This window comes from Xylocopa sonorina, chromosome 10, assembly GCF_050948175.1.
Source record: "Xylocopa sonorina isolate GNS202 chromosome 10, iyXylSono1_principal, whole genome shotgun sequence".
Lineage (NCBI taxonomy): Eukaryota > Metazoa > Arthropoda > Insecta > Hymenoptera > Apidae > Xylocopa > Xylocopa sonorina.
This window is the reverse complement of record NC_135202.1, coordinates 4,557,739-4,577,097: the sequence shown is the minus strand read 5'-3', so window position 1 is coordinate 4,577,097 and position 19,359 is coordinate 4,557,739. Positions and strand designations below refer to the sequence as shown.

At 44.9% G+C, this 19,359-nt stretch overlaps 2 protein-coding genes across 2 annotated transcripts in view; one reads left to right on the top strand and one right to left on the bottom strand.

The window, feature by feature from the left end:
• Positions 1 to 11,702, top strand: part of Cad89d (cadherin 89D) — a 66,528-nt gene extending 54,826 nt beyond the window's left edge. Inside the window, exons 11-22 of the mRNA XM_076902868.1 lie at positions 273 to 534; positions 1,808 to 2,111; positions 2,721 to 4,429; positions 5,450 to 5,662; positions 5,873 to 5,961; positions 6,425 to 6,508; positions 6,582 to 6,650; positions 6,806 to 7,009; positions 7,332 to 7,535; positions 9,337 to 9,501; positions 10,574 to 10,929; positions 11,414 to 11,702. Of these exons, the coding sequence (XP_076758983.1) occupies positions 273 to 534; positions 1,808 to 2,111; positions 2,721 to 4,429; positions 5,450 to 5,662; positions 5,873 to 5,961; positions 6,425 to 6,508; positions 6,582 to 6,650; positions 6,806 to 7,009; positions 7,332 to 7,535; positions 9,337 to 9,501; positions 10,574 to 10,929; positions 11,414 to 11,445 (3,691 nt within the window). The 3' untranslated portion in view covers positions 11,446 to 11,702. The remainder of the gene's footprint in view (positions 1 to 272; positions 535 to 1,807; positions 2,112 to 2,720; positions 4,430 to 5,449; positions 5,663 to 5,872; positions 5,962 to 6,424; positions 6,509 to 6,581; positions 6,651 to 6,805; positions 7,010 to 7,331; positions 7,536 to 9,336; positions 9,502 to 10,573; positions 10,930 to 11,413) is intronic.
• Men (NADP-dependent malic enzyme) overlaps positions 1 to 19,359 on the bottom strand; it is a 124,993-nt gene that overhangs the window by 86,189 nt on the left and 19,445 nt on the right. The gene's annotated exons all lie outside the window — the stretch shown is intronic.

Here is a 19,359-nt window from a genome sequence, read left to right as displayed (position 1 = left end):
CGCGGAGCTAAACTTCCTCCTGGCTCTACATTACCCGCGCTCATCCTCGACGCCATCCATTTCCTCTTTCGCGACTTGAGAATCGCCGTCGTAAAACTCGCCCCCCGTCGTGGCCGTCGAGCGAACTGATCGCGCGGATCGTCGTCGTTTCCTAATCGATTTGAGGATCGATCTCGCGCAGCACCCCGCGGCCTGCTCGCCGTGTAAAGGTCAAACGTCATTCGCGTCCAGCGTTGCTCGCTTAACGAAAAGTCGACGTCCGTTGATCGCAGGGGAACGACCACCGCCCCGTTGGTGTTCCACGCGAAGGAGAACGTGCCTGGCGCCTACATCGGCCAAGTGCTCCCCCAGAACAGCACAGGCGCGTCCACCGCTGGCACTCGGTTTTTTATCGTCAATCAGCAGGATGTGCCCGACATCTCGATCACGGAGGACGGCGCCCTGTACGCGCCGCGGGGTCTCGACCGCGAGGCGAGGCAGAACTACAGCATCACCGTGATTGCGGAGAGCCAGCGCGGCGTCGGTGTCTTCCAAGTAAGTTCCCGACTGGTTGGTAATTAATTTACGCGTGAACTTCCGCCGATGGCTGGGGTACGGCGGGTGGACGGTCGAAACGACTACTCGAGGAGAGGTATTCAGGGGATGAAGAGAACGGTGGATCGTTTCGAAGGGTATTTTCGAATTGTTATTCCAGAGGAAACTTTGAGAAATGATTTCAGAGGCTGAAGTAAAGGTGACTAAATTGCATTTGCGATTGTTTTGCAGGGAAGTGACTTCGAGAAGTCGTGCGATAGGTGTGCTATTTAGAGGTGCGCTTTTAGTGAACTTTTAAAGATATCTTTCTTGGAAGTGAAACATCGAAAGGGAATTTTGTAGTCTTTATGTTTTATTTATTTTAGCTTCTTTGTATTCAGAGTTTTTACCAAATTTCTTTTAGGAACAGGGGGTGCTACGTGACATACCAAAAATTGTCTTTAACGTTCAGTTAATGTAGAAGTTTTTTTCAATAAAAATAATAGGAAAGGGGATGTAAAATAGTCTGAACTGCGCATAGCACAGGAAGAGTATTAGAAGGCGGTTACTAAGAAAATATAATTTTCCTCCATACCTGGCGATACTTTAAACCCATCGATTTTCCTCTACTCGTCGACAGGTGTACAGAATGTCCTCCTTAAACCGCAATATGTTTGCGGCTTCAGCTTTTAGAATATTCGGTCACGGGAGTTAATAGAAGTTTCAAGGATATGCGAATGATGTTCAAAAATTTTTAATTTAAAAATTCGCGCGAAGGCCGCGTTTCTATGCTTCGTTCAAGGATCCATTGTAGTACGTATAAATATGGATTTTATCCCGACACCGTCGAGAGTTTTAACGCCACGCGAGATATTCACTTCGTTTACGCGACCTCTTTTGTATTTATACAATTATTAACATTTATGCCCAGCTGACTCGATACGTAGCACAGGTGCAGAGTATTGCTAAAATATGAATTGAAATCATTTCCAAGGACTAACGTTCCACACCCTTATTTCCGAAATATATTTTCATTTCCTCCCTTGGAATCAGGATTAGCTGTTTAATAAATCATTACTATTATTACTTACAACGCATCTTCACCAAGATTTCGAAATTTAACAATAATAATTTACATATATATATTCTATAATTTTCATAATAAAAATGACTGTTGAGAATTCTAAATATTTGCACTGTGCGATAAAAATGATTTGGAAGTTTTGTGATCAATATATTATTATTATTTTCTCTTTAATTACATCTTTTCTAGAAGCAATGATTTTCGTTTTAGGTAAGCGTGATCGTGATCGACGAGAACGATCACGCGCCGGTGTTCACGATGCCGCAGTACGATGGTCGAATTCTGGAGAACAGTCCAGCCGGAACGAAAGTAAACTTATCGATACCCATCGCAGCCACCGACAAAGACGAAGGCGTCAATCAAAACTTTGCGTTCAGCCTCCACGGAGAGGGTAGCGAGCTGTTCAGGATCCACCCGACAACGGGTGTAGTGTACTTCGAAGGAATCGATGACCGCACGCTGGACAGGGAAGCGAAAGCAAACTATAGTTTCACGATCGTTGCTAAAGACAGTGGTAAGTTGCCTCTTGCATTACCAATAAACCCAGAACTTGCTCCTAACTCGAGTTAGTCCGAAGGCATGCAAACGAAAGTTTCTAAACAGGCATCTAATGCAGGAGTAAAGTTTCAATGCTCCCGTACATTAACACTTGCTTTATATCGCGTCTCCGCGTGTATCGCTTCTCACTTTGAAAACGAAAGTACTTACGAATCGCGCGGATAATTCGTAGAATCAGTGAAACTTCGCTTCGCTGATTTCAGATCGAAGTAGACAAATAAATTTTAAAAAAGTATTAATATTTATATATATTTTTAACCAGATTTCTTACTTTCATATACGTACTCAATTAGTTGCTCTGAACTGTTCAATTATTCAATATCGGTTATCAAGACAATCCGAAAGTCTCGTGCGCGCCGACATTTTCATACGCAAGAAGCTCGATAGAAACAGTCTCTGGAATCGTGGAGAAAAGAAACTCTTACTTCCGCATGGTTGTTCAAGCGCAGCTGGGGCTCATTAAAATTCATCCAAATCAAATAACCACCGGGGAATATCAAACTTCCCACCGTTCGAACTTCCCCGTGAAAGCTCACGGCCCTTCTCCATTCATACGACTTTCCAGGCGGTCTAACATCGGAAGCGGGTCTGAGGGTGACGGTGGTCGACGTGAACGACAATCCCCCCAGCTTCATCCGTATGATCGTGTTGCCCGATCAGGGTGTCCGCGTCTCGAACGAGCCCGATATCGACGCGCCGTTCGAGAGGAACGACGTGCTCGATATGACCGAGCCAGCAGGCGGAAGCGAGGCTTCGAGCAGCCGTCGTTCGCCTCTTCTTCTGGTACCGGAGAACGCGACGATCGGCGGTCCGATAATACGGCTGCTGGCGGAGGACAGGGACGAGGGTACGAACGCTGCGATAACGTACAGCCTCGGGGGTGAGACGACTTCCGGTGACGAGGCTAAGTCGCGACGAGTCACCACCAGATACTTCCATCTGGATCCAAGGTCGGCGGAGATATCTGTGGCCAGAGCGCTCCCAACCGAGAAGAATATTCGTTTGTTCGTGGTAGCGAAAGATTCTGGAGACTTGGCTGATAACATCACCATAAGGATCCATGTGGCCGACGTGAACGATCACGCGCCTATCTTCGACAAGTCCTGGTACACGTTCGACGTACCTGAAGGCGTTTACGCGGGCTACACGTTGGGCACCGTCCGAGCGGTCGACTCGGACTATGGGATTAACGCGAACGTCACCTACGAGTTGGTCTCCGGTAACGAGAACTTTGAGGATCCCATGAACGCGTCCACGACTTTCGACGTGGCTCCGTACGAGGGTATAATCAGGGTCAGTGGGACTCTCGACAGAGAGAGCGTCGCTAGCCACCGCCTCTTGGTGATGGCTCGCGATAACGGTGTGCCACGGTTGAGCTCTATGGTGGAGATCGAAGTAAACGTGATGGATGTGAACGACAATCCTCCCGTGTTCCATGATTACGACGAGGTCGAGAAGAACGATAAAGGGGACCTCGTCCCGGTGTACCACGCCTCGATCTTTGAGAACAGCCCCGTGGGCAGTCAAGTGACCAGGGTCTACGCAAATGACTCTGACTTCGCTGGCAATGGGAACGGTTTGATATTGTTCGACCTGAGTCATCAAGTTCAGCCGGAGAAACAGTACTTCGCCATCGACAGCAAGGAAGGTATCATCACGACTATCAACAATCTGGACTACGAAACCCAAAAGAGCCATCGACTGTTGGTCACTGCTGGAGATCTTGGGTCACCAGTTAGTCAAACGTCCACCGCAGTGGTGATCGTGACGGTGTTGAACGTTGACGACGACGAAGAGGACGCCGAGAACGAAGTGCAGAAGACTCCTTCGTTCAGGCACAAATATTACGAAGTGGAAGTTGAAGAGAACGTCCAAGTGCCTATTCTGATCGCCCAGTTGGAGCTCGCGGATGGACACCAGGACGAGCATATAAGGTACAGCATCGTGCCGGACGAGACGAACGCGCGCGAACTGTTCTCGATTGACCCGAGGAACGGTTCGTTGTATCTGAAGACGAGCGTGGACAGAGAGGTGAACGATCGATACGAAGCCAAGGTCAGGGTCGACAGGGTGAAGATTGGTCGCGGGATGCCCGTGATGATCTACCCGGTCGTCGGTGAAAGGCTGAATGGTCTGGCGTCTAACGAGGCCAGGGTCGTTGTCAGGGTGAAGGATGTTAATGACAATGCGCCCAGATTCAAGTCAAAGGGCCGACCCATCCTGGCCACGATACCCACTACTGCCCATTATGGCTATGAGGTCGTCAAAGTGGAGGTACGTATGCGCGACTGTTGTGCTCTGTTATGTGGCGACACACTTAGTCTCCGTGGCTTTTAATCTATTTCGCTTTTTGTATCGTTTCTCTCACTCTTTCTCCCTTTCTCTCTTCCTCTTTCTTTGTCTTCTTTTCTTTCTTTCTCTCATCTCCTCCTCATCAAAGCTGCAGGACTCGCAGCTTTCTCGTTTTTCTTTTCATCGCGCTGGTGTTTTCTCTGTTCTTCTCCTCTTCCTCTTTTGTGTACACACCTTTTTTGTACGTGTCGCGAGCGACTCGCTCTTTGGATTGCTACTAATCAATTCTCCAGCGTTTTGCAAACATGCGACGGGTGTTTCACGCGCGAGTTTCCGGGTGTGTTTGTGGGAAAGGAGAAATTTTGGTGGTAGAAATGGGGAGGGGTTAGTTGCTTCTAATTGACTGCTTTGAACATGTGGGTTTGTTTAAGAGATCGATGGAAAGCTGAGATGGAGACTCGTGCAGGGTGGGATTCTATTTGTTGAGTTATTTCGTTTACTTACTGATGAGCTCGAAAATTCAGGAATTACTCGAGCACTCGTTGTCAAAACAAGAAACGTTCACCCTTTGCTGGAACAAGACTACAAACGTCCTCATTTTTCCTACTTGCACCACTTTAGATTAGTGTAAATTTAAGTTACGTCAGGAACTCTCAGAACGTCGTGTCATTATGTATTAAAATAGGTGAACGTTTTTTATTTGGATCTAGCATTATACAATGACCACTTTAAACAAGAACTGGCACAAATTACCGTATACAATTTTAACATTCGCAAATATTTGAAAAATATTAACTTTATGGAAGAGCACAAATATTGATTAAAAATTTGGCAATTTGCGTTTCGATAATCGAGGAGAGTCAAACGGAAATTGCACGACTAGAAGTCGGTACCCGAGACTTCTGAACGCGATTGTACTTGTGCCGTGCACACTGTCCAAGAAACGATCGAACGGCGAAAGCAAAAGAACCCAGCCACTAAACCGATTAATCACTCCGCCAGGCGGAAGACCCGGACGAGGGAGCAAACGCCGAGATCCGGTACCAAATTCTTGGCCGGGAAGACGCGCCGCGATTCGCCATTGACCCACTGAGCGGTCAAGTACGATCGGTGGCGAGTTTTGGCCGTGACGCTGGACGCGTTTTCGGGTTCGACGTGAAGGCCACCGACAGACAGGGCGCCGAGAACGGTCGTAGCAGTATCGCCAACGTCTTTGTAAGTTTCTCTCCTCACCACCCCTTACGTCTTCGTCTCATTCTCCTTTCCACCCCGCGATCGTCTTTGTGCACACCCTCCCCTATTCGACGATCTTAATTACCTGCCCCTGGAAGTTAATTTCCTCGTGGCGAAACACATGGTTCCGCCTCGAATTTGGGACTCGATTGTCTCCCCTCGTATTGCCTCACTCTGCTCTTTGCTGGCAAGGTGTACGTGTTGGACGACCAGAAGCAGGTCGTGATGGTGGTCGGTCGGAGGCCCATGGACATCGAGCCCCAGCTGGAGAACATTACCGCGTGAGTATAATGAAGATAGTTCGAATGGTTAGCTTACGTGCCTTAATTAACGCTCTAACTAATAGAACGTGATGGGTACGAATAGAATTTCGGATGATTTGAAGTATTAATTAGAAAGAAGTATTTGTTGTTCAGTTAGATTTTGGTTAAAGTAGACCGTGTTGTTGTAAGGTGAATTATGTCTTTGGCGTACAAATAGAATTCCTGATGATTCGAAATATTTTTTAGAAAGAAATATTTGTAGTTGAGTTAGATTTTGGTTAAAGTAGACGGCGTTGTTGTGGGGTAATTTATATGTCTCTAGCGAAAGTATGTTTTGGAAAGGGCAGTTGGGGTGGATGTTATCAATAAGAAGATGAGATCAGTAGGGTAAAATGGTTGTTGCGAGAGAGAAATGTATTCGTAATGGAAGAAATGTATAACAGATGCGAGTTAAATTACAATTTAATAATTTTTTACTTAGAGTACTGCATAATGTGACTGGTTTGGACGTTCGAGTGAGAAAACTAGAGCCACACATTGAGAAGAATCTAATCGACACTATGTCGTAAGTAAATCAGTTTTACAAAAACATTTGTAAATTCACTTTGCATGTACGATATTATATTCTTTGCTTTTAGCACCGACGTTTATCTTTATGCAATTGATCCTCATTTGAACGTAATGATAGACATGGATACTTTGCACAAGTAAGTAATTTTACGATTTACAAGATTATATTAGAAACTTTGTTCCGCTACTAAAATACTATAAGAATACTCAGATGTAAAAACAATAATCGAAGCATCGAGCAGTGATTTTGCTGTTAATTAATTGCTCGTCATACGTGAACATGTGGTTTCAGCGTGTTTAACACAAAGAAGACGGAGATCAAGCGCGAGTTGGACGAGTACGATGTCCTGGACATTGCCGGAAGCTCTCCGCGTCGAGGTAATCAACGTTACCTGCTATCCACCCTCGAAGTGGGTGTGGTGGTGCTTGGCTGTGTCGTCTTTGTGGGCGCCCTCGTCACAGCTCTCTGTGTAACGTGTGTTCGCCGAAATAAACGGTGAGAGGCACAGAATTTTCATTCACAATACATAACCAATCTTTTGATTTATAAATTCCAAAATTCGATAAAAGAAGAAAAAAATTTCAATCACGATAGTATACATAGAATGCCCAAAAATGGCATGCACATATTCACGAATTCCTATTCGCCATACGAATAAAGAATACAAGGAAAACCCAGTCCTGTCCTCGGCATTGCGCGAATTCCTCGCGAGAAGACCCACCAATTTCAACCCTCCTCTTCATCCGCCGTCCGAACTCCGTCCCGATCGAACGTCAGGTCCGTTCTAAACGTAATTACCCGAATTTCACCCGGTTAGTCGCAGACGTCGGGAGAAAGCGATGTTCTCGACCACCAGCCCGATTGGTTTCGCATTGGCAGATCCGGCCGCGACGCTGCAGAAGCCGGCGTTGTTCCCGACCTTCGTCGACGGCCTTCACTACGACCCTGAACCGTTCTGCGCCGACATGTCGAGGCGACAGAGCATCTGCGAGCACGGAGCCAACTGTTCCCGGTTCCACGCGTAAGTCCATTAATTGACGTTACTGTTACCAGCCGCGGAGGTTTCGCGGGTACGCGCGCTTCATTGTCGGCCATATTAAACCATTTGAGGCCGGCAGCGCGGAATCGGCCGCGTTTCTGGACGACCTGTCTAGACCTTGCGGTTCTGTGTCAATGCTGGCACGCCGCGTCGCGTTTCACGCCCGCGAGAGCTTTTAATTTCGAATTTATGCTAATGCATCCTTATTAGGATGCAACATCGAGCGATGGGGTAGGGTGGTGATGCTGTCTCTGGCGTTAACCGTTGAGAAGCTGGATTTTGATTCTGTGCGGTGGGAAGTTAGTCGCGGTTAATTGTAAAGGACGCGTTGCTTTGGGGGTCTCATTGATTTTTCGAAGTCGGACAGATTCGCAATGGAAATGTGGGCATTTCGATTCGTGAGCGAATAGGAACATATTGCACGTTTTGAAAAATGGTTCTCGTATCTTTAAATGGTAGTTGAAGAGTTCTTTGAAGAGCTTCTATATCGACGTTTCTTTTTACGTAGTGCAAATTATTGGAAATAAAGTTTGTTCAGTTAGAGATAAAATTGAGAGATGTATGGTGAAAGTAGTATTGGTAGGAGTAAATGTGAAATTTGGCACGGACAAGTGGTTGTGCGGTTTCGAAAAGTAATCGTGATATTGGCTTTATACGCGACAGTAGAGTCGCCGTAAGTAGTATTGTTCGCGTATAATCAGACAACTTTGCTGCGGAATTGATTGCAGGCTTTTAGTGCACTCACGTCTACTCATAGTTCTTCTTTATTAATACCAGACGATGAGAGATGCCATACTTGTTTCCTAATTCACTCAATTGTTGCAAATAAGTTAATAACTTTTAATTCGAATATAGACACCTTCTATTCTATAATTTTGAAAATCTGTGTAGAAGCAAAACTGATGAAGTTTGTAGAAGCAAAATAATTTCTTCATAGAAATTTCTAAAGAAGTGTAAATTACATGCAAATATGTACTTCATTTAAAATCGTAATTTTTCACATATACTGAGTTTTATGTCATAAATGCAGCGGTCAAGTAATTACGTTACAAGATTGCTACAATTAGCAGTAAAACTGGAAAAGGAAAAGAAATGTTACTTAAACAATTTATAAAATAACACAAATTCCACAACTACACTCGCATATCTGTGATACGCATCACCACAGATACCCAAACAATCACATCGAAAGAAATGAAATTTTAACAGGGATTAATCGCACACTCTAAACACAGTAAGATGAACTTTACTCTTAGCACAATATTCCTTTTATACTTTTTCGAACATTTAAATACCGCACGGACACAGGAACACCCGCGGTCTAATCACTACACACCATCGAACCCGCTCGCCCTCTCCGCGCGCTACCAATTACCACTTCCACTTCGAAAAATCAACACAGCACAACCGATCCAATCCTGCACGATTAACAAACAATCCAATCGCAACAAGCATCGTTCCGAAACCAAACACCAAACCGACCAACGATTTCCTCGCGGTGCCCTTTTCGATCCATCAGCAACAACGTAACCGCAGCCCGCCCCTCGCCACCCTTTAACCCCAGCTCGGCTGAAACGAGATGCCGCGTGCCTGGAAATTTCCGGAAACGCGGGACAACAACGCGGCCCGGTGGCACTCGCGGTAGCCGTGGGATTAAATAAAACCGCGACAGAAAGGCATGCATATTTATTACGAGGAGCATTCCGCTGCGCACACTGTATCAGGGAATTCCCATATTATATCGCGATTGCGATGATAGAGAGGCAAAAGGGGGTGGTTGCAGGATGGGCGGTTGTAGTAAGCACGCCGGGAGGACGACAGGGACCCCAAAGGGCCTCGAGGCATCCGCGACGTCCTTGCATTCCAGCGGTCAGGATTCTGGGATCGTGGCGCGCGCCTCCTGCCACTGCAGTCACTCGTCGAGCCCCTCCAGCGGCGAGAGCAGCAAGTAAGTCGAATTACTTACGGAGCTATTTGCGCTATCTAAATTGAAAAGAGAGTTCGGGCCAGCCGGATCGATCGATCGATCCGCGCGGACGTTCTGGTGCCGTCGAGCACTATGAACGGGCCAAGTTGCGAGGGGGTGTGGATCGTGGACAGCGACGGACGTTCAATTTCTAATGAGGTACACGCGAGAGGCGGGGAGCACTGCCATCAGGAGAAGCTGTTTCTTCCGGTTTCGAGGGTGGAGGATGAAGTTTGCGAGGGAATTGGTACGCGATAATATAGCGGTGATATCGTAAAGCTTTGTATCGGGGTCGTTAAGTCACTCGAGCTTTCGTTGTTTCGATTGCAGATAACTTGGAATTTCGTATTGGGTAGGAGCGTTTCTGCTTTTAGCAATTTTATCTCATGGTGTGCGATGAAGTATGTGATTTTTTTATTTGAAGGGTGTGAGTAGATACGTGAATCAATCAGCGAGGGAGCGGCTACATTTGCTTGGTATGGATGTATTAATTTCAAAGTTCTGCTGTAATCATAAGCCTTTCTTTTTGAAGGGTTCTGCGTAGAGTCTATGCTATCATGAACCATTCATTAACGAGTTGATAGTATACAATCCGTGTAATTATTAAATAATTACAACATGACCATCTAATTTCCATCATAGTAGCTAAAAATTCTAGGAATCAGCTATCATGCGATCAAAGTATTAACCTCATATAATTATATTCATTAATCCTCGAATTCTCACCTATTTTCCTCACGCGCGTCTTCGACAACCTGTTCACAAACACTTTAACACGCAATTACTCACACACATCTCATTATCTACGAACGGACATTTTAATAATACGCTTGACTAATGCATTATAGAATAGCCGATACTAGCTTTCAACCATTTTCTCTCTAAAATCTCATCGTTCATAATTCTTCGAAAAAGGGGGGTAGCAAAATAATGCTTTCCTCTTCTCGCCAACACGAGATCCGCCCAGCTGGACCTCGAATCGATGATCGCTCGCTCGTACGGGAAGCTGATCGACGTTTCATTTCTCACGCCACCCCACGTTTCCTCTTCGCAGCGGCTACGAGGACTCGCTGAAGTCGCTGCAGCGCCGCGAAAGGGCGAACGAAGGCTCGCGCGGAAACCACGACGCCACGAACGGAAGACGCGGCAGCCAGGCCACCTCGAGGAGGCGGCAACGCTTCAACTCGTTCTCGAACATGGAATCCGTTTACTCGCAGGAGATGACGCTGCAGAGGGAGCAACGTTGTTGCGCCGGGACCGAGAAGAGGCGGAAGAACGACGGGATGACACGCGAGCATCGTCGCGCGCATTCCGAGGCGGAAAACAATATCACGGAGACGGTGATACACGAACATCCTGGCGCTCCGGTCTCCCTCTCGAGCTCCCTGCAGAATACGTCCACTCTTCACGGTGGGTGCCTTTCGATGGTGTTCGCCGTGTATTATATTGGCCACTCTTGTGCGCGATGCTTCCGTAGCTTTTAAACGAACACACGACACACGATAGAATACTAAACATTTTTATTCGAGATGGTGTTCATCCAACTATTATTTTCAACAAATTTTTTTAATTTTTTAATATATTTAAAAGATTGAATATATAATTGGATTTAAAAAATTGGGAAATATTTTGGTTACAAACATTTATATTGTATAAATGATGTAAAAGTTTCTAGAAACATTTTTCTGGGTTAATACCACTTCAAAAATTTTTTATAGCATTTGTAGAATGTGTTATACAGAGTGTCGTTCGTATTTTTTCAAAGCAGTATGATTTTTATTGGTACAGTTACAGTTCTAGTAAAATGTTACTTTTTAAGATGTTTCTCTGTAACCTTCTGCTTTGTTTCACGTTGTTTTTTGTATCATTCATGGTATGGTGTTTGTGTTTATAGGTGGGACAAGATCCACGCATATGTTGTATTAACAAAACCGGGACTTAGAGGAAAAACTTCAAATGGGGAGCAAGATAGTCTTCCTGGCCATGACCCTTTCTTATTGTCCATAGCATTGTACGTGGATTATCCAGGGCTCTGTAAAAAAGTGTCCCTTCTTGCACGATGTTTCCAGTGTAACGAGCAGTAAGATGAATTCCCTTCGATAATTTTACGGTATCATGAGTTTTCTTTCGCTTTTATCATGTAGGTAAATTTATTCTTATTTATTTCTCACACGAAAATTCAAAAGATTACTTATTCGAGTTTCTGATAGAATTTGATGCAAAAATTTAGCGTGTAAGAATTCTGAAAAAGTAATTTCATGGGTAAGAATTCTCAGAAGTAGCACTGTGTGCTTTCAAAAATATTTTTCTCAAGTAATTTCAGCTTTCACTGTAAAATGTACTTCGAAGTGGTTTCCTTTTATAATCGTACTGCAACGTGGACTTTATGCAAACTGTTAGTAGTTGCATCTCTAAGAAGTTACCAATTGTGTCGAGGCGCGAGAAAGAAAACGAAGAAAGAAACGTTCGACTAGAACGAATGTATTTCTTATTAGCAATCGACTGCACCCTTTCGCGTAAAAGCGCGTTTACGCAAATTGTGTCATCTCGTTACCAAAGTACTCGCCATTAATTCGACGATCATTCATTTATGTAAATACGCGAGAAGTTCTGTCGGTACTTTGAAATCCATCCGTATTGCTAATATTATTATTTTTTTTTATTTCCACTCCTTTCTTTTCTACGCGATTCTTTATGTTTATATTTATCGTGTACAAGAATATCTTTTTTATAATATGTAAATGTTTCTTGAAGTGTGAATATCGTGTATCCAAACAAAACTGCTTTTCTTAATATTCTTAGATCTCTCAGTTCTTCTACTGCAATCATTTTAGAACGGAATATTTCATCAGCAGGAAATACAATTTCGAAAACGTATTATCTGAAGTCAATATGGCAATTCTTAAATTTCTTATCGTGTACATAAAGAAGTTGTAATTTTGTACATAGATTTGCGAAAGATAAGCAAAGGAATTCCAATATTATCTTGGCGTTATTAATAATATGCATAGCTGTAGTGAAGTATTTTTATACACCAGCGGAACGTTTCATAAATTTCTGCTGAACAACTTGGAAAAAGTATTGCGGTTGAAACAGTATTTTCCAGTATACTTGATTCCCTCGATGAAGTATCATCGACGCGATACCAAGTCCATCATTTTTACGTATTCATTGCGCAGTTTTCGCAGGTGGAAGATTCATAATTCGAAATGGTAGAATTGAATTACCCCCACATGTACATAATTTATGTTCGCTTTCCATGCTCGAGATCCATTCGCAGTAAATAATCGATTCCTCGTTTGGATGCACTTGTGCCTTGTGAATACGCGAACTTTCCAACGCCCACTATCACCGTCGACGATCGTGCCCCGCTGTATTTAAAGCGTTTGTAAGAAAATGTAACATATGTAAGTAACGACGATGTATAATTTATACCGCGGTCCTAGCTGGCCAGACGGAAAATAACTGTGTTATAAATCGTTAATAAAGGTAATCACCGTAAAACGGCGTACCCGTTCGAGCTTCGCCTCTGCTCGAACGATTTCTACGGTAAATTATGTTTCCTTTCTTGGTCTCGGTCTTTTTATGGAATCGGTAATCACCCATTAGCTGACAGGAACGAACCTTCGATACTTACGATTCGTTTGTGACTTCATTACTGGTCGACGAAAGTAGAAACTTCATTTCCTTTTTCGTTGTTTCCTCAATTCAATTTTGTATTTATACATATAAATAACTAATTGACTGTGACAAATATTAGCAACAAGAATTCTGAACGCTTAGAATTTTTATTCGTCGATAGAGAAACTTTTTTTAAACAACTAAGCTTGTTCATTTAACTGAAGAAATATCTAACCATCTTATATAGTTGGCATAAAAAAAAATGCAACATATGTAACGCAATTGTGGATGAAACGTGAGAAACGAAAACGATTCTCTGCAATTAAGAGGGAATAGAAGAATGTTGGCAGGTATGAAATCGAGGGGACGGCTAAGGAAAACGAAGACGGCTGAAAAATGTTCGATTCGCCGGGCGGAGCTTCGAGACGCCGAATCACGGATTAATCTGATGAAAATCGCTCGAAGCAAATGAACCAAACGGAATGCTCATCGGTACGATCTTGCGACACGCTCTCGAAGAGTCTTCGCCGCGGAAGGTGACCTTCGCGTTCGCGGCGCTTAATCGAGGATGGTGCCTCGGCGCCCCAGGAATCCCTCAGACGCCGGATCAAATCAGCGTGGGTGTTTTAATTACGGGCAAATGAGTCGTGCGAGGAGATTCCTGGTGCCCCCGCGGTTGGCACCGATATATCGCCGTTGTTCGATGGGCCTTGAATCTATTGCAACGCGGCTGCGAACCACCCGCGTTCCAGGTCTCCGCCGCGAGCGGTGGCGAACGACGACGAGGAGGACCTTGTGACACTGGCATTGAAAGAGTTCTCGAGCACCGCTGGCTGGATGGAAATGAATCGGTGACGGGAAACGAAGAAAAATCGTCGGGGGGAACCGCTCGCCATCCTTCGGATGCCGTCTGAGCATTTTTCTGCGAACAATCGAACCGGGGACGCGGCTGAGAGACTCGATCGGTTATTACGAATCGTTTTATTATAGAATGTGGAGCATCACTTCTGGTGCCATAAACGACGACGAGAATCGAGATCAGAGGGCGTGTCGAGCACTTTGTTGGATACTCGATTCGTTTTTAAATACGTGAGAAATTTAAAGATGTAAGAAGAGCATGCTAGATATTTGTTACACCAACAATGTTTTATCACAGTGGAATGCGTATTTGCAATAGTACAAAATCGCTTCGAACTATCGCTATCGTGTCCACATCCTCTAGACCAGCGCACCAGTTATCACCCCCATTAAAAACCACCGCGAAACCCCAAAACCACCCTCGTAACCCGCATTAGAATCAATTTCCCACGGTTATAGCGGCGAAATTTCCAAGTTTCGATGGTCGTATTGCAGCGTATGGAAATTGCGATATTTACGACAATTACTGGGGGTCTAATAGAGTGCGCGGCACATACGTTTTGCACAATGCACTCGTGTCGTCCTCCGGTTCCCATGGCAATCGTCCCTGACATCTTCCCGCGCCGCGGCTCGACGTGTGGGTGGAACAATTACAACCGGTCCAACCCTATTTACGGATGATTTATTCGGCCTCTTACGCGGCCCTTTCGAAGAATTAGCACAAATTGCATGGGACGTCCTTGCGACGCTTCTCTTTCGCCCGCGATATCGTCTGTTCTACTACTTTCCTCTTACGTACCTCCTTGCACCCCAGACTGTAGCCTTTAAACGAACTCGGCTCTCGTCGACTATGAAATTGTATTTAACAATTTTATTTCTGAAACGTCTAGCAAGCCTCCCAGGTTTCTAAAGCATTTCTAACATTTCGAGTTCGTTGGAAGACTAGAAAGTTTCGATACCTTTGAAGATCCTGATGGATTGTTAGAGTTAAAAGTATAGACTGTGTTAAACATATGATAAATAATGTGTCCAAGAAGAACAAAGTATAAGTCATTATATTATACAAAATTTATCATAGTCAGTATTTATTGAATTTCTTAAAAAAAATTCGCAAAGAAAGATATGAAAGTGTCTGAAAATGAATGACCGCGTACTCCCGTCCATTTAATTCGGCAAATATTTGCAGAATAATTAATTGTACGTATCGCGGACGAAAAAGTGCGTTTAAAAAGCACGCGACCAGCCGCAGCGAGTGAAAAGTCGCTGGAGATTGTCGCAGTCGGGTGGAAAAAGTTGTTCCCATCGGGATTATCCTGTTTCGCATCGTAAATCATCCCTGAAAGACGCGGAGGCGATAGCTCCGCGGTGAATTCTGAGTGGGATATCACGGCTCGGCTAATAATTGCGTGAAAGTTTGACGACAGTTTGATTTATCGAACCTTTAAGAATCCGGAAACATTTTAAATCGATGTTACAGAGAGCTCGGGCTAAAAATTCTATTCGTCGGAACTTTTCTCTTCGTAACTTCGACGTACGAACAGGAGGGAGACAATGCGTCTTTTTTCACAGAGATTTTGAGGACGATATCGTTACATTATTAAATTCTCATGTTTACGAGCTCTTCATACTTCAAAATGTTTAAAAACGTTTATATAATATTTTACATTTTGTAAAGAGAAAATAACAATTTAATTAACCTACTATAAATGGCGCGACAAAGAATGTAAACGAATTTGTAGCTCGTGTTCGTTCTTCACAATTGATCGTGCCGTACGACAACTAATTTCTGTATAAGATGACAGTCTAATCAAGCGTTTAATTAAACATTAGTCAAACGTAGACATCGCGTGTTGTTGATGATAATTACGGTGGATGACAATCGATACCTGGCTCCATCGATATTGGTCGAAGCACATCATTAACGTGCTCGAACAATAAGCTTGCAAGGACCTCACCATCGATGCATTGGATACGTGTTACGGGCGTGTTGGGTGTATTCGACAGGGGCGACTATCTATGTTATGAACGTTGGTCTGCGATGGACGCCTCGTGGTGTCGGTCGCTACATTCTCCAGGTCGCAAGGATTGCGTTCGCGATTTCGCGTTGGCGTTCTGAAGATCGCTGGAGTTCGACTATTCGTCATATTTGGATTGCACGGATTGGTGAACGCAAAGCCATACTTCCACAGAGAAGAACGAAGCTCTATGCCCTACTACAGGATACACAAATTACAATTAACTTCAAAAAATAAAAATATAAAGAAACAATGAACGATTTCGAAATACGATAGTTCGAATATATTTGCCTAAAATGATCAACAAATCCTGATCATTTATCGAGCCGCTGGACAACAATACTCGCAGAATAAAACTCTCGAAAGACAGTCGTGAAGACAAACAGAAGCGAACCCTTCGAAGCTGCATGAAACATTTCGATTTAACACGTTCACGCCGGCGTGACCCACCGGTGGGTCACACTTGACTGTTCCGTGGGGCGGCGTGACCCACCGGTGGGTCACACTTGACTGCTCCGTGGGGCGGCGTGACCCACCGGTGGGTCACGCGTTTTCAGAAAATTAGTCGTTTCTTCAGACGAACCACTTTCCTCCAGATCCATTTTATCTATTATTTATAAGGGCAAAAATTCAAATATATTCTAACCGCCTCTGTAGAAGAAAAGATAATTTTACCTTCGCAATAAGCGAGTTCAAATTCGCAACGATATTGCCCCGCCCCACGAAGCTTAACGCGATAAGACAGTCCCGCCTCACGCGGAGAAACGTAGATTTTCGCCCCGGCGTGAACGTGTTAAAGCGACCGCAAACACCGCGACCCTCTACGTGTCCCCTCGCAACCTCCAATCTAACCTAACACGCGATCCTGCACGCGGCCGATCCCGGTCGTTTGTGCCATCTCAGCTCGATATACCCAGGAAATGAGTTTTAGTCGGTCGATCGGGCCGAGACGAATCGAATTACGCGGCGGTTAACAGGATCCGCGGTAAGGTGTCGACTGGCTTCAAAGGAGGGCGATTAACGGCGTGACCTTGGCCTCGGGTACAGGGAATCCAGCGAATTCCTGGGAACCGATATATTGGCCAGGGGTTGCACTTTCGCCTGAGAGAACGGTTGGGACACAGAAGTACGAGGACGAAACGGGGGTGGTTGATGGTTAAGGGAGGCGGGGGTCGATTGAAAAGTCGGCGGAGGCTCGCCCTTGCTCCCGTCACGGAATAAGTAGCTAATATTTCACCGGGGCATTCGAATAACGTCCCACGGAAGACAGCATCCTGCAAACCGAGACGATGTCGTCGAACACGTGCCGCGAGGAGACGGGAGAGAGGCGGTGGAAGAAAGGACGGAAGGTTGCAACCTTCGATTTGATCTCTGGAGACGCTCGAAAAATCCTTCGCGGCTTAATATCGCCGTTGCTCCTACGCTCGAGGATCGACTCGAGCCGTGCCTCTGAAGAGCCACCACGGACCGAATTCAGTTTTTCATTCAACCAACCCACTGCTCCCGCCCCCCCTGTCTTCCTCTTCCCCCTGATCCTTCGGCTGACTCGCAGGAAGTGAATTTATTTCCCATCCGATCGGCGGAACTTCCCGCTTAGTTTCTGATCGACCATGGAGCTCCGTGATTGCGTCGACTTTCGCGCAACCCCTTCGAATAATGCAATCCGAGGGTTTTGCTTCGATAAGTGCAAGTGGTGAAGAGTAACGTCCGTACGACTTCAATCTAACTTGAAAAATACATTCAAAATCCTTAAATCATTTTACAGTTGTTACATTATGATCAGCAACTTTTTCAATTTTTCTATGAAAGATTTATGCGTGAAGAACATAGACGAACGTGGAAACCAAAGGTTCGTCTCAAACCGCGATAAAATATGTCTGTCAATTCTAAAAAGGTCCAATACCATAGTTGCAAATATTTGAATAGAGAAAATTGTTTTTAAATTCGTTCGATCGTTCATTGCCCGGTTGCCTCGAAACGAAAGAGCGCGGTGTAATTCGTACAAGACTCGAAGCGGTTGAATAATGTTTCCAGACGGTTACCGTCCGCAAGATGGAAGGAAATCGCTTGGCCACGACGCTGGGATGAGGCAGCAGCCTTCGATTTTAGCCGAGAGGCATCGGGACGATCCCTGGCCACCGTTCTCCAGCCTGCCTCCGTTCGAGGAATAGATTTACACTAGACGGCCGGCCGCCAGCTTTTAATTTCGTCCTTTCCTTTGTCCTGGATCAAGACAGGCCCCACGGAAAGAAAATATTCCTGGATCCTCGGGCATCCTTGACATCCCCGGGAATTAACTTCGTTTAATCTTACGATCCATTGGATTCCATTTCCATCGATCTCCTCCGCCGTCGTTCTTCCGACGTTCTCCATTCCGTCCCGTTTTTATGCGGCTGTATCGACACGCGTGGACAGTTTCAGCGAGTCCAGGGTGCAGTTTGCTCGTAGGAAGAGACGTGGAGCAAAAAGTATGGGGGATAGTTACGTCGAAATTAATTCTTAAGCAGATAACAATTGATCTGTTTTTACCAGATGCGTTGGTATCGTTTGATATTTGAAAATGAATTCTTCCCAAACAGTTACGAAACTGTCGTAAGTCGAGGTTGTAAATTACTTGGCTGGGTTACGTATAACGTTCTAAGCGAGCAAACTTCAAAGATCCTGACGCGCGAGAGGCGCTGTAAGTGCGGCAGGACTTCGCAAACTCGATTCCGAAGTACCTTGAAGGGCCGTGACTCCTCGTCAAAATCCTGGAGCGCGATATTTTTTCCGACGAACTTTACGCGGCGTGGGAGCGCAGGTTTAACGTCTGGGCGGAGGATAAGTTTCGGTGGCAAGGACGCAATACGATCTGACCGGCGTAATAGGTGCCCATTGTCCTGGTTTCTCGGTTCGTTGAAAAAATCAGCGGGTCTGCTGGGACGTCAGAGTTCACAGCTGCGAAAACGTGTCCTTCGAACTTGTCATACGTCGCAAACAATCCTGCTTCACCTTACAATGGCTGCCACCGTTATTGCGTTAGCCTTCGTCGTTGCCTTTGTATTAGGTCGTAAGATATGAAATGTGTGTCCGTACGTTCGCTATCTTCTTAATGTGTTGCACTTAAAATTGCATTGTTGGCCTCTGCCGCACACACTCTATACGGGGACCAAATATTAGATCGAGAATCACTCGAATTAATTTTATCGCAATAATTATGAACTCCTTTCTAAACTCCAAACTATCTATTTTCAAACGAAAAGAATTGAAAATTATTTTACGGTCACACATTCGACTGTGCGAATAATTTTACGATACGCTTCTTACGACTAATCAGCAATCTATTAAAAAAAACGGTATTTTAATT